The sequence below is a fragment of the Lytechinus variegatus genome, chromosome 15 (assembly GCF_018143015.1).
Source record: "Lytechinus variegatus isolate NC3 chromosome 15, Lvar_3.0, whole genome shotgun sequence".
Classification (NCBI taxonomy): Eukaryota; Metazoa; Echinodermata; class Echinoidea; order Temnopleuroida; family Toxopneustidae; genus Lytechinus; species Lytechinus variegatus.
The window spans coordinates 18765005-18781416 of NC_054754.1; the positions used below are offsets into that span (position 1 = coordinate 18765005).

Sequence of the window (16412 nt, forward strand, 5' to 3'; positions counted from 1 at the left end):
CTAGCTGTCGAATTTGTGACCGGACTCTGCTTCGTTGTGCTTCTGGAAAAGTGTGTTCTAATGTCCTTAGACTCGGCTATTCTCATTCTGTATTACCGGTAAGTAGTTCTTTTGGATCTTTCAAGCTGTATGGGTACCGATATGTTGACAATTTTGTGTTAAAATTCACAATTTGACATAAATTATGGAATGGGGAGACTGGCAACCAACCCAGCACACTGACGTGACAGGGTCGGCCAACGTTGCACAGCCCGGTGCTCAGGCGTGGCCGACTGGCGTAGGCCGTAGCGTAGCAGCACAGCTCAGTATACCCAGTTGTTGTGTATCCGGACGGGTTGTGTGTCCGGACGATCAATTTTAGAATGTCATTTGGAAAAAATTGCAAGCGAAGTTTTATTAATTATTAGTACAAAATGTTAGGAAATATTATAAAGAACAAAATAGAAAATTATTACAAGTAATGAATTCATATTTAGTGTAATCCACAGACCAAAAAGAAGGCTACAAAAAGATAAAGTGTCCGGACACCCGACCCCCCATCCTACGGTATGGTAGTGGATCGTATTACCGAACACTTTTCATGAATTTGATCATATCAAACACATTATTCCAATGAAATTCACCAAACTTTCACCATGAATACACAAATACCTACAAAATATAAATATGCAGAAATTTTGTCAAAATTGTTTTTCATTTTTACGACATGAGCTTCCAATCGGATCTCTCTTCGCAACTGAAATTTTTGGTCACTTGAAAAAGGTATCGTATTTATACTGAACGTGTGTTTTCTATGGAAAAGTTGGGAAAACGACAAAGTCACTGAAGAGCTATTTTGACCATATTTTATTGTTTTGAGGATATAAAGACTTTGAAATTGTGTTTTTGATCATTTTTCATCTTTTTTCTTTTCAAGTGCCCTTAGGAAGGATGTTGCAAAGGTTTGATCGTGTTTGATTATTTTCTGACGCATTTGATGCGCGCGTTCGGTAATACAAGGCCGGCAGGTAATACAATCACTCACTATACTACTACTAGGGCTAGGAGGCTAGGATAGGATTAAATTTGCACAGCTCTGAACTGGGATGTCTGTCGTTCCACAAAGCTCATTCTCCAGATTATGCCTTAGGTCAAATCATTGTTACTGTTTTTTTATTAATTTTTTAAGATATGAACATTTTGATGTCAAATAGGGACTTGTAATTTTGCCATTTTCGGGGATTTGACATTTAGATTCTTCAATTTCCTGTGTCTTGTTTTTCATGACTGTTAGAGTTTGTTATGTCTGTTGTCATTGTTGAGGAAGTTGAGATTGAGTCTGAGAGCGTGAAAATTCAAGAGAGGACAAGACAATTGTTATAGTGCCTGATGAGTGATGATATTACCGAATGGCCTTGTAATTACCGAACACGCGCATCGTACGCATCAGAAAATAATTTTATACGCTCAAAACTTTGCAGCATCCTTCCAAAGGGAACTTGAATAGAAAGATGATGAAAATGGTCAGACACATTTTCAAAGTATCAATATTCTAAAAATTATAAAACATGGTCAAAATAGCTTATCAGTGATTTTGTTGGTTTCTCAATTTCTCATAGAAAACACACGTCCGCTAATGCGATACCTTTTCCAATATTTCACATGCGAAGAGGGGTGTGATTGGAAGCTAATAATATAAAGAGGAAAAAGATTTTGGCAAAATTTTTATATATTTATACTTTGTAGGTAATTGTGTATTTATGGTGAAAGTTTGATGAATTTTATGAGAATAATGTGTTTGATATGATTGAATTCATGAAAAGTGTTCGGTAAGACAATCCACTACCATACTGTAGATCCTAATAGTACACAGCTGAAATTATGTTGTTTCAGTCTACAGTTTTTAAAAAATATTTTCAGATTTTTCTCAGTTCTATTACGGCAGATTGAAGTTTCCAATATCTCGTACTAGTGTTGGTTCACTGGGTTGGGGTCACTTCCATTGCTTGGGCAGTGGACAGCAACTGCAACAAAGAAAAGGCAGAAAAAGGCAGTCCTTCACGTTTATAATTTCGTGGAGCTCAATAAATCCCTCTCCTTATTTTTTTGAGGAGCTCAATTGAGCTGCTCAGAATCGCTCTCCGAGAGGAGTTCATATCAATTCATTACAATACATAGGGCTGGGACTAAAACCCGGGTACCCGGGTCCCGCCCGGAAGCGTCGGGTACCCGGGTAGAAAAATCAATACCCGATACCCGAAAATTGCACCAGTATAACGTACATTTGATTTGTATTGCGTAGTGTAAGACATGATTGTAAACTCATCACAAAAGTACACAGGTCTCATTTTGAATCTACCCAATTACCCAAGTGATGATGATGTGACTGAGATCGTTCACGTCGTTCAATCGTCGCCATGTTTCTTTTGCAGCGCAGTGACGTCATCCAGCCACTGCGACGCAAGCCAATTTATGAATGAAAATATAGTAAGCATGCGCATTGCAAGCCTCAGCCCCACGCAGTATTCCGTCAAAACAAGTCTGCAATACTCTGTCACCTCGTACCAAAATCGACCCAGAATTCCACTTTCCTGTATTTCATATGAATTATGAAAGGTATTCTCAGAGGATCTGTTTTCTCACCGATACCACGCAAGTAAGGAAATTTTATTACTTCTTGCTTTTCCGTCAAAATCTTACGAAGTAGCGTCGATGTTGCATCGTGTTTGTGAGTTTGTAGAATCTATCGCTACGTGAACAAAGTCAATTGATTTCCGGGTTTCGGAGCATACGAGGCGCCAGCCAATCACGTTCTTGATACCATCTTCAGTTCATCATAAACCGAAAATGGTAACAAGATCGTGATTGGCTGGCGCATTTGACGCTCCGAAACCCGGAAATCGATTGACTTTGTTCACGTAGCGATAGATTCTACAAACTCACGAACACGATGTAATATCGACGCTACTTCGTAAGATTTTGACAGAAAAGCAAGAAGTAATACAAATTTGCTTACCAGTGCGGTATCGGTGGGAAAATTGATCCTCTGAGAATACCTTTTATAATTCAAATAAAATATAGAAAAGTGGATTTCAGGTCGATTTTGGTACGAGGTGACAGAGTATTGCAGACTCGTTTTGACGGAATACTGCGTGGGGCTGAGGCTTGCAATGTGCATGCTTACTATATTTTCATTCATAAATTGGCTTGCATCGCATTGGCTTGATGATGACGTCACCTATGGGGTTTTTCCACCAGTCATATTTCGAGCGAAATGATTTTCGGGTACCCGCCCGAAAATTACCACGGGTACCCGAAAAGAAAAAAACCCGAAAGTCCCAGGCCTAACAATACATGTAGGTATGATAAATAGCAGATTTTTCTTAACATTGTATATATGCAATAGTTGTGTTAGCTTTATATCAATTAATCTGGTGAAACTAGGCCTGGGTCACGTCAATACATTAACAAGATGTCGTAAGCGCTCCTGCTAAAAAAAAAAAAAAAATTAAGAATGTTCACCTCTTTCTTGACTCTGATTTGAACTTACCTCGGTAAATATTGTAGTCCCACATGTGTCCCACTTCCATGGTGTTGCCATGAAAATCTACATATGGGACTACATGGGACTGCAATATTTACTGAGTTTCAATTAAAATCAGAGTCGGGAAAGAGATGAATATTCTTCATTTTTCTGATAGTTTTCAACTAAATCAAAGTAATTTCAAGGAATTATGGAAAAAAGAAGGCCATTTCATGGATTTAAAGATGTGAAATGTGAAATTTTAGCAATTTTTTTTTTTTTTAGGAACTCGATTTTTTGCTCTCCTTATTTTTTTTAAGGAGCGCGGTAGGAGCGCTGGCGCTATCGCGCTCCTCAAAAATGAGGGTCTGAAAAGGGGCATATTTTGCAGTTAGGAGCGAGCGGAACGTGATGAGAGTGTCACAAGCGCCCAAAATGAGAAAAAAGCCGTGTAAATCGTGATGGCCCAAACATGAATAGAGTCGCTCATTCAATGAACAAGGGGATGATATAACCTTGTTGTCTGTTACTATTCCCTGTGTGGTGAAATAAGGTTGGCAATATTTGGCTTATTTTTTCTTGCTCTTGGGACAAATGCTTGATTTTTTGACACTGTCAGCTACCATTAGCATTTCAGCTATTGGTTATATAACTTTGCTCTTTAAATTTTCTTGCAATTTTACTTTCCACCAATTGAGGGCATACAATAAAATGTCCCCAAAATTCAAGGTTTTGAGCACTTTGGTGACTACAAAAATGATTCATAAGTTACTATTGAAAATTAAATTGCAAATGTATGGAAATAAGTTTCTATGGTCACAAAAGTGATATTTTAATGAATTTTTTAGTGAGTGCTGTGTACTGCATTGGTATACCTACCTGTAGATTCCCCACAGGACATGGCACAGTGGTTGCAGTGAGCAATTGGAATAGAGTGTGTAATTTGCATCGACTGCAATGGGAATCTCATCCGGCTCAAATTCCCCAATATCAACTGCAAAACACTAGAAAATATTAAAACACATTAGTGCTTGCAGCAGTTTCCCCTCAGTTGTTACTCCTAGAAACATTTTATCTAACAAATATTTTGAATCCAGTTTATGTAGCACTGGATTGCATGTTGATTCCTGTATAGACTGTATTTTTGCTGTGTTTGTTTTTGGTAGACGTTGAACACGAATAATGTCAAAAGCACCCAAAATCATTAAAGAGTGCAAATTTGGGACATCTGACAAATTCTGCATTTACCGGTGGACTTAAGAGTGTCCTAGTGGGCTGTCCTTGAATCCTAGTTCAGAGTACTTTTGTCAGGAATATTTTCGCAAATGCTGCCCTCTCTTCGATGGCCATGCCCCCCCCCAGTGATGAACTGAAGACAGCTTTGGTTGTTCTGCTTTGAATAGTGGGGGCGTCTTGGTCTAGTGGTTTTATGACCCTCGTCTATCAATCTGAGGGACGTGGGTTCGATTCCCAGCCATGTTGTGTTTTCCTTCTGCAAGAAAAGAAGCACTCTGAAAATCCAGCTAAATGTGACTAGTGTGTGATAGTCGACTGGTCCAATATTTGAAACCAGTTTGGATGGATTCGAAATTTCCCTCAGATTCTTTCCCAAATTTTTCTTTTTATTCATTCCAGCTGAGTGGGCTTGAAATCTGCTGATTCCAAACAATTGTAATGGAAATCTGGGTACGCTGGTCACGCCCGGAAGCCTCAGGTCCCCGGATAAAGAAATTGTACCCGAGCCGATACCCAAAAATTGCCTACCAGTATTACATACATGTATTTGATTTGTATTGTGTACATGTAGTGTGAGACACGTTACCCCTTCCATCTGGACATGGACGTTACTCTTTGATAGTGACATCGAAATTAGGCAATTGTTTCCAAAATGATAAATATCCCCATATTTGATCAAAATACCAGTTCATAAAAGACAGAAACATCAAATTTTGTGAAGCAATCCTTCGCAATGGTCGAAGACAATTAGCGTGTCCGCGGCTGAGAGTTTGAGACATTCTAGGCCAATCATGGGGTGTTCCACCAGTCATATGATCCACCAGTGACAAGATGCACTGAGGACTTTTTAGCTAATGAATTTAATCACCGCCTTGAAATCAATCTTTATAACTGATGCAAACGTAAAAGATGCCATTATGGTTTGCCATCCAATGGTATCTTGTGTTGAATCCTTGATTTTGATTGGTTGTTATCAACGTTATTATGGTAGAATACCATTGGATGGCAAAGTTACCATAATACATGTATACATACATGTACATGTAGGAACTTTTATGCAACAGGCCCAAATATGCAATCAAAAAGTTGCAGTATGTGTACTGCATTGTACATGTAAGTAAGGGCTGTGCGAATAGCATAAAGATGCCTCAGTTTACACATGTACATGTACAGTAGGTAGATGATTTTATATTTGTATAATTTTCTGAGAAAACTCCAACATACTGTATGTAATAATTAAGAGTACAAAAACCTTGAATGTACAATGTCATTGTACATTCACGGTTTTTGTGATACTTTAAATTCATTTTGTGATGTATTTTTCTCGAACTAATCTTGAGGTTCTTACTTTGTGGGTTCTTACTGACTCTGCCTCACGTGCATGTACCGTGATCAGTATAGGGTTTCCTAAACGTACGTCCATGTTGGATTTGAAGCTGATGGGCGCCAAAACCAATTGGTTAAACCGGTACGGCCGAAAAATAACCTGCTGGTTCCTGTCCCTAGGTATTAGCCCTTGGAGACCCTGCTGTTACCCCTTGCTGGCTGCCAATGCATCTCAAATTGTTTGAGTGCATGCTGCTGACCCACTCGATCTACATGTAGACCATCTTCTCGCTCTTTTCATTTCCCCCATCTCCGCATGTCATTCGGACGTTCCAATTTCAAGGCCGTGTTTGTTGCGGTTGTATGGGAAATTGAACCTGCTGTGAAAATTTTGGCAGGATAGGTCTTACCGATTATTGAAATGCAATGTTCCATAATATTGTTGTAATTTCTTAACAGCGATGTCGGTGTTGTGTTACAAACATTTCAAGTCAAGTTTGCTCTGATGTACAATGTATCCATTCTACATGTACATGTATGGGATCTTCAAATTCCTGTGTACTGTATTGAATTACTGATGACAAAAATAGTGTATTTTGTAACCAATTTAAAAGTCTCATACACAACTAAAGTCTACATTAATATCTTTTACATTTCACATTAATGATAGAGAGAATTCAAATTGGAACATACATGTATGAATTTCAATTTCTATTTTTAAATTTCTTTATCTCTATTTACTTTTTTCTATAAATTTGTGTATATATTATTTTCTATTATTACTATTTTTCAGAGGAGGGGGTGGGAGAGAAAAGGATATGTGTAAATGTTCATTCTTCATCATCATAATACCAGGCCTCTACAAAAATTTTTTTCGTCACTTGCCCTGTTGGGCAAGTGATGAAAAAATTTGCTTGCCCGATAGAAAAAACTGCTTGCCCAATTTTTTAAATATTTTTTTCATTATGACTGCACTACTCTTATTTTTATTAAGGTATAGGCCTACAAAATAACAATTGAGAATCATGTCCAGTATAAAAGAACACACATTGAAAAGGATATTTTCAGCAACGTAGGCCTGAATCTTAACGTTTATTTTGGAGAAAAAAAATCGATATTTTATGGGCATTTAAGGTTTTAAAAAATCCTTCAACAAAAGTTGCTAATATTTCATATTTTGCATCTTTAAATCCACGAAATGGCTACCTGCTTACCATATTTCCTTAAAATTGCTTTCATTTACCGTAGTTGGAAACTATAAAGAAAGCCAGTGAAAAATGTTCAGCTCTTAATTAGTTGGAAACCATCAAGTCTTTACTTCATCATTTTATGATGTTGCACTCGGTCAATAATTTTTATCTACATGTTTTCACATGCTACTTTTTTTCTATTTTGAGGAATACCTGTTCACTTATTAATGAATTATTACTAACATTGTTTAATATTGTATGATTTTTAAGTAATTTTTTTCACTATATGCTTAGAATCTTGGGTGTGTGTGTGTGTGTGTTTGAGTGTGTGCGTGTGTTTGTGTGGGTGTGACTGTGAGTTGAACTTTGATATAAATGAATTCAATATCTAATTTCTACTTCGCCTATTCCAGTACAATAACCTGTACTCGGCCATGTAATAAAGGCCCACATACCCTAACTTTTCCTGAAGTTCTTTGAAAACGCAGACTTCTATGAAAATTGCATTTCTCTATGGGGGAGTCTAAATTCGGTGAGAATGTATTCATTAATAACTTAAATATACATGACAATGAAGAAATCATCAAACTTTATTGGAAGTTTTGAATAATATACCCGAAATGTAAACTCTGTCTGAAACAGAAAATCACCATATTTGAGGCCTTTACTGAGCGAATTGTCCCCCAGAGCTCTGGCAGAGAGACAGAGCTCAGACTGGCTAGCTAGTATGCGCACTTGCGTGAGCCTCCCGCCGGCCTTGTAAAATAGATGGAGCTTTGTTTGATGATTTATTGTCTGATATTTATCTAATCCCCTCAAAAAGGGAAAAAAAATGAATTTTAAGTTATAATTAACAAATACGGCAAGTTATTTTGGATGTTGATAGGCCGTTTTGAAAAGCAAAGCCGAATGACAACTCACCAACGGGAGGTTATTCGACTCTGTGATTTATTTCCTGTGTAATTCTAATTCTTTTATCACAGAATTGTGATATCGGAAGGGGGAAAATGTGCATTAGAAATTGCACATGGTGGTAGTCATAATGGACCCCTATACTACATTCAACTATTCCCGGCCATTGCGTTGATTTTTTTCATACCTGGTACCATGTGTATGGAAATACGTGGTACAGAAAAAATAACGCAATTTCGGAATTTGAAACTGTACTCGCTATTTTTCAAGGCTTATTCATGATTTTGAGTGTGGATTTTGGATGATTTATGGAAAAACGAGGTACGGTACAGAAAAAAAGACGCAACAACTACTTGCCCGATCGGGCAATTGACTTTGAGAAGTGCTTGCCCGCACGTCATTTTCACTTGCCCCGGGCATGCGGGTTTGTCGCGCCCTGCCTATAATACTACAGCTTTAAATGTGACTAAAACTGTTGTAATACATGTAGGATCCTTTTTATGGAATTTCATGTTCTAGTGAAAGTAATGTGTAACTTAATTTTGTCAAGACTGCTTTATGAATCAGCCTCTTGGGCGATGTGTTTATGAACAACTGGCGACAATATATTTTTCACTCTAAAATTATTGATTTCCTTCGGCTCAAATTGAAAGGCGGTATCTAGATGCTAAGTTTATAACTTGTCAAAATTCACTCCCATATTTAATAGGGTATCTGGTTTTATAGTTCAGGAATATGTCACTGCTTTATCAACACAAACCTGCAATATACCGGTACATCATTCCGAAAATCATGACATTTTCTGATTAATTTTCACTAAATGATTATAACTCAATAGTGAAATACTTTTTCATGTTTTCCATTCTTTTTTTTATGGCACTGCAGTTTCCAATTATGCTATTATATGAAAGAAATAATCTTTGAATGACAGCTCATTGATTTTCCCTGATCTTGTTTTATTTTCTCTCATCCAATACAGGCATTATTCTGATCTTCACAAATCTCATCGGAATTAAATCTTAGAAGGCGCTCGCTCATCAATTCAATTTAGATGTAGAGTGACTTCAGTTCTCTCTCCTTTAAAGTGGTGCTATCACAGATTGTAATCAAGAATATTCTACAAGTGAATCTATCCTGTGTGGGATGGAAGTTTTCCAGTGAAAATGTTGCTGTATTGCCCATTTTGAAAATCAGCTTTTCATGAATATTACCAGTCTTTTACGATGGAGCCATGCTGATTTTATGGAGGAGAGTCGCCTTGCAGTAACATCTCAGGAAAATTAGTAAAGGATGTAGACCTCTTGGATGTACATGTACCAGTTTAGTAGGAATTTCATATTGTCAAAATACACTGGAAGCGGTGCGAATTCAGCCTCCGAAATAACCTACATGTGGATGTAGTTTATTTGTTGTTGCTCATGTTTTGCTGGAATTGCATATTGAAACTTGGATAATAACTCCAATGTGTTGTATAATTTGTTGTGACATTTAAACTGAAATAGAGGATGCTATAAAATGAAAATGGAGTGGACACCAGAGATTTGGGGACTTATAATCTACTGCTTGTCATATAGCCAAGGTAAGTTTGAAATTATTTATTAATAGTGTATTGATGTTGCTTTTTTATTCACCATTTTCCAATGATATTGTAAATTTTTACTTTTTTGTATAGGTCTGCATTAAAACATCTAAAAGCTTTTTTTCAATTTTTTTCAGACTTTCCTGACATACATGTAATACCAATACTTGAATGTTATGGTAGGTCTTAAGTGTATTGAAATAGAATCAACTGTATCAAGGGCCTACTTATATGCTGCGTGGATATACATGTACAGTACTGTCCTCAATTCGTTTATTATAGTAATGTTATATAAATTGCCGAATTGTTTTCAAATCCCTAATGTTTTCTTACATAGTGTGGAGCGTTGTGGCCCAGTGGATTAGTCTTCTGACTTTGAAACGGGTGGTGGGTTCGAATCCCAGCCATGGCGTTATTTCTTTCAGCAAGAAATTCATCCACATTGTGCTGCACTCAACCCAGATGAGGTGAATAGGTAGCCAGCAGAATTAATTCCTTGAGTGCATCCGACTGTGCATGAGCGCTGAAAGGCAGCTGGAGCTAAAGCTGGGGTAGGCCTAACAATAAAAATAATGTGCGTCGGAATAGAATATTTCAAGATAGTTTTAAAGGTCCCTGTATTCTGTAATTAGCATGTGAAAATGATGTGCAATATTTACAATTGATAGTAATTTCTATAAATGTACACTAGTTTCCTTAGGGGGTGTTGCAAAAAAATATTTGCAATTAATCACAAATACTCTAATGCAATTTTACAATTGATATCAATTCCAGGTGTAAATCAGATTTCACTCATAGTTGAATTTAAAGAAGCAAATTTAAACAGTCAGTTGCAAATTTACAAGACATACATGTGCGATTGTTTTGAGAGACTGAAAATGAGACTTGCAATTGATCGCTAGTTTCTTGCAAAACCCCCCAACAGACTGACAACCGGAATCATTCGTACATGTGTACATGTATGGTGTACCATCATTCATCATGTCAGTCACATGACCTGATAGAGGTGGAGAATATTTCATGTGTACATGTACTGTACATGTGTATGTTGTATGCTAGGTACTACCAGACTGCATCTTGCTCGCCTCTTGTAATTAGTGTTCATGTACTTGGAGTGGATTTCGAGTGTGGATGTGTACACCACCATTCTCTGGGTACATCCCGGTCTGCACGATGTGTTTGCGTGGGTGTAAAAATGTGTATTACTGAACATGAGTAGAAGCAAGCATGGATTGGCTGCTTCTGACAGATGTGCAGTGTAGCCCACATCCATCCTAGCAATGAGTGTCACCATATTCATAAACACAGTAAACATCAGAAAACAACAAAAACAACACATAACGAGCGGTTCTTAACCGTTGCTTATCCGTGCTTTTTCCATGGCCGCAACGCGCCGAGGTGTCGTACCAATTGGATTGTTCGTGTAAAGAGAAACAGGTGGAGAGAAAGCCTGAATGGCGATCAATAATGATCAGCACAAAATATTGTCATTTCTTGCATCTACAGTCTCTTTCCGATTATTACACTGTAGACATGTGTGCAATACAAATATAGGACTACATGTACATGTAATTTTATTGAAATAATTGTTGGTTGGTAACTGATTACTTTACCTACATTTTTGGCAAAATGTAAGCCCACATGAACACTACGTTTACATGTATTCTGAAAATCTAATTTGTGATTCTTTTGATTGACACGTTAGGCCTACAGGTATACAGTACTGTATGATAATAAAATTTAATTCACATGTACATGTATGTACTGTACGTGTACTGTACAGGAAAGACAATAGGCCTAATAGCTAAAATATAATCTATAAGAAATATGTATTATAATGTACCAAGTCCATATTTTTAGAGGGGTTCATACATGTACATGTACCGTTCATTACATCATTTACATGTATGACAAAAATTGGTTTACATTGATAAAAACTACATGTAGGAGATAATTTTCCTACTCCAATTTTTTTTTATAAACCCCAGAAATGGTCAACAATACCCTCAAAACTTTGAAAGGAAAAAATATGAGAAACTATCGATTGTGATGACTATATTTTTCTTCAGATTTTTACATTTTCAAGTACAATATTTGATTGTCTCTATTAAAATCAACTGATTTGACATCATGGACTTGACCTTCATTTTCCAAGTGATGTATCTACATATTTATGAAACTATTTTTCAAGCAAGTATTGTGTAATGGCATTAAGAAATTATATTGTTTTTGTGATATCAAACCCTGGTATTTTTGTATTTGGTGAAAGTCTATTCCACTTTAATACATTGTAATTCAATTTCCTCTGTATATTTCCCCAAGCAGTACTTATCATCTGGTAGATCTGTCTAGCCTGGGATTTAGGTGCAAACATGCTGATTTTCCTTCGGGGAATGTTTTGAAAATGATTTTTTTGCCAAAAATATCAGAATCAAAATGTAAATATTTTCACTGTTAATACAGGTAGCTTTATTTACATGTATATTGGGTTTTTGTCTCACCTTCACTAGCAGAGTGGGACTATAACAGGCCCTGCTTTTCCGACGGCAGCAGCGTCGTCACCAAATCTTAACCAAAGATTAAGTTTTTGAAACGACAGCATAAGTTAGAAAGTAAATACATGGACCTAGTTCGTGAAACTTGGCCATAACAGTTTTCGGGTATTACTGAACATCCTGCCTGAGTTTCAGGTCACATGTCCAAGGTCAAAGTTCATTTGGGGTCAATGAACTTAGACCATGTTGGGGGAATCAACATCAAAATCTTAACCTAAGGTTAAGTTTTTAAAATATCATAACTTAGAAAATATATATATATCTAATATATAACTTAGACATAACTTAAGGTTAATCAAGTATTACTGAACATCCTGCCTGATCAAATCACATGACCAAGGTCAAAGGTCATTTAGGGTCAATGCACTTTTGCCAAGTTGGGGTATCTGTTGAATTACCATCATAACTTCGAAAATTTATAGATCTGATTCATGAAATTTGAACATAAGAACAATCAAGTACATGTACAGGTATCACTGAACATCCTTTGCAATTTTCAGGTCACATGACCTCTGTATGACCAAGGTCATTTAAGGTCAATGAACTTTGGCCAAGTTGGGGGTATTTGTTGAATTACCATCATAACTTTGAAAGTTTATTGGTTTACTTCATAAAACTCTGACATAAGAGTAATCAAGTATCTCTGCACATCTCATGCGAGTTTCAGGTCACATGACCGAAGTCAAAGGTCATTGAACTTTGACCATTTTGGAGGTAATTATTAAATTGCTGTCATAACTTTCAAAGTTTTAAATAGTATTCATGTATACCTATAGGCTACATGTAAACTGTGGATATAGGGGTAATCGAGTATCACTGACAAAATAGGTTGCATGATCAAGGTCAAATGTCATTTATTGTCAATAAATATAGTATTGTATCATTACATGTATATGAATGGTGCTTTTGTGAATAATTATTTTATGGTAGTTTTCAAAGTCAGCACTGCTGCTATATTGAAATTGCGTAATACAGGTGAGACTGCCAGAGGTGCTGCACTTGTTTGTTGGTTATACATGTAAGTGATTAATTTTTGAGTGGTAAATGTTGACATGAGGCATCATGTCAAAGAAATTGTTGACCTCTGTTTAATTTTGTTTTTAATAAACATCTACCATCTTCGATTTCTTTTGCCCTCTTCCTTCTCCTCCCCTCTTTTCTTCCCTCTTATTCCTCCTTCACTGTCGCTGAACTATGGTCACCATCGTTTTCCTCTTCTCCTCTTCCTCCTTTCCTTCATCTTAAAATTCTTAAATTACATGTATAATCCTTTCTTCATCCTCCTCCCTCCACCTGACCTCTGCCCTCCTACTTTTCCTCCTGACCTCCTTTTCCATCTTTGTCTCCTTCACATTCGTCTTTGTCACCTTCTTTTTCTTCTTCATCTCCTCTTCTGCAACCTTCCTCCATCCTCCATAGCCTCTCAAGTATAAAATACATGTATCACAACCTTTTTGTATGTGTCACGGTTGGAAGCTAACCATCGGCATAACATACAGACACTGTCGTCGGCACCTGCTGCAAGGCGGATGTCGTGCGAGGAAAGAAAATGATTAATCATGTCTCAAAATCAGACATATATTATTTCAACGTCATGTTCACTGGCGTGCTGATAAAAGGTAGATCCCGGTGTTAGTCATAGTCACAGTCTCAGGCATCAGAAAATTCATTTTTAAAGGGATGCATCGATGAAATATTCATGACACGTGTGGTTTTCAGTGCAATCATGATTTTTGGTTTATATACTGGCATTTTATCTGATATTAATTGAAAATTGATAACTACATGTACTTCTTCATGGTACATGTATGCCCAAGATGAATAGCATTTGTACCTCCATGATTTTAAAATGTTGGCAACATACATTAATATTAATTACCCAATTATTTTTCCATTTGCAAGGGGGCTCCACATTGCTTGGAGTGGACCCCTACATGTACAGTACATGTAGATACATGTACATGTACATGTACATGTATACTTTAATTTATACTGCTGTTCTTTAAAATGTCAGTCAGTCATGTGTCTGATTAATTTACTTTGTATTATGGTTCAATGGAAATGAAATTAAGAATTGAATTGTATTTGATTATACATGTACATGTAGCAAAGATACTACAAGGGGAAGATCGGACACTTCGGCAATTTTTTGAAACGCTCATAAATGCTCATGGGGAAGGGCGCCCAACAGCGTTGAGTAAGTAAACCTTCGCATATCGGCACGCGACTGTGTATAAAACATATGGGGGAAATGAGAGAGTAGAGTTTGGAGAGGGCTCAAGGGTGGCTAGTGAAAATATTTCCACATTTTATTACCAAGAAACATCTGAAATATATTCATCTCAAATGTAAGGGGGAAAAATTGAAGAAAAAAAAATTTGAAATGTAAAAAAAGTTTATCCCTTCAACCCTTCACCATTTCTCTCATATGTTTTGTACACAACCATCTCGTGATACGCAAAGGTCAAAAAAGGTTGTTACTTACTCAACGCTGTGGGGCGCTCTTCCCAAGCGTTTCATTACGCGGTGTATGTACTGTCGGATCTTCCCCTTGTAGTATCTTTGATTATAGTGAATGTCACATTAGGTCTACATTTTCATCTGAATAATAGGCCAATGTGTTGTCACCCTGTGTGTCATGCTGTTACATGCAGAATTCATTTTTAATAGACATCACTTGAAAGGCTTTCAAGAATAAAACATTTAGCTACAAAATGTGCATGCATGAAGTAGACTCCAATGGGTGGTCCTTTTCAGGTCCAACACTTGCCCAAGAAAGATTCATGGTGTACCGTGAAACCTACTACATTGTACACTATTCTTTTTCGCCATGGAAACCTTCAGAAGTTTAGACTTCAATGGTAATTGATATTAAGGCTATTGATTTATTTGGATAATTTCAAATGTTTTTTCTTACAGTTCTCGCGACCATCCCACGGTCTTGCAACACCCAGTTAGCGTACACCTCCCCCTTCGTCCAGGCCTTCACGTCGGACGAGGCAGCGATATTCGGCTGCTCCGCCCAGGTGGACGAAACCTCGCGGGAGGTTCACGTCATCAACCTGAAGTCCAGCGAAGAGGATCTTTTGCACACGAACCATGTGATGACCCTGAACATCGGACCAAGAACGTTGCACATGAGGACTACCATAGTGGTTCTGAATTCGGTGCATCCCGTGACGTGGAAGTTAGTGACGCAGCATGACGTTGGCCCTCTACTGTTTCAATTTGTGGTGAGTTTGATAGCAAAAGACAATGACGATCAATGAATAAAAAAATCTCTACTTATCACATTTTATCTTATCTGTAAATGCTTTTCTACACATTAATTTCTCTGAAGGAATTCTAGCCCATCTTTTAATAACAAAGTTATTTTTAAGTGAAGGCTCATCATTATTATACACATTCTGTATGGATTAGAATTTTACACATAAGAGGCTTGCATTGTTTAGGCCTTTTACATTGAGAAGCAAATTTGAAACCAGAGTAGCAATATTAAGTTGCAAGTTACAAAGAACCTTGGCGCAAGTAGGATGCAGGTAGGCATGTGTGTGTTGTTTATGTGTAATAATACTTGCATGTATTTTTACATAGACAAGACAAAGTTAAGATATTGATTGATAAAAAGTAAGACTACATATACTTGATTATTTGGGGTGGAGGCCATCAGCACAGGGAGGATGATATGCTTCTAATTCATGGCACCTACATTGTATGTGTACATGTACACCCTTTAATAGGCTATAGGCCTAAATGTACAGAATTTTCCCATTAAACTATGCACATTTATCACACATTCAAATATAACAACAATTCAGCCAAGTGCTTTTACATTCTATCATCATAACCTTGTCGAGCCCAAGGCACCATGTATACATGTATATTGGGAGGTTTGGGGGCTGCATTTGTTATTCTTCCACACATTTCCAACAAAGCCAGGCCGGCAATACTAACCATTCATTCACTCCTTTCTCATCCCCTCCATTGCCTATTTCTGCACATGAATGAGCTCTATACAGGGGGGCCATTTCAATACCCCCTTTGTGACTCGATTAAATTAATGGCTTCGATATGGGCTGCTCCGCTCAATAGGCAATCAGTGGCAGACAACA

The 16412-nt window shown here is 37.2% G+C and overlaps 1 protein-coding gene across 1 annotated transcript; it reads left to right on the top strand.

Annotated features, from left to right (window-relative positions):
• On the top strand, window positions 1–16114 carry LOC121428358 (transforming growth factor beta receptor type 3-like). Its single transcript, XM_041624938.1, has 3 exons — window positions 1–98; window positions 9146–9745; window positions 15220–16114. Exons 2-3 carry the CDS (start codon window positions 9682–9684, stop codon window positions 15567–15569), a joined length of 414 nt encoding a protein of 137 aa, XP_041480872.1. The 5' UTR covers window positions 1–98; window positions 9146–9681; the 3' UTR covers window positions 15570–16114.
• The last annotated feature ends 298 nt before the right edge of the window (window positions 16115–16412 follow it).

Excerpts from the sequence above, each read along its gene's own strand:
- LOC121428358 (XM_041624938.1), top strand. The coding sequence starts at position 9,682 with ATGAAAATGGAGTGGACACCAGAGATTTGGGGACTTATAATCTACTGC. Across the intron at positions 9,746-15,219 it reads CTGCTTGTCATATAGCCAAG|TTCTCGCGACCATCCCACGG; the intron begins GTAAGTTTGAAA and ends TTTTTCTTACAG.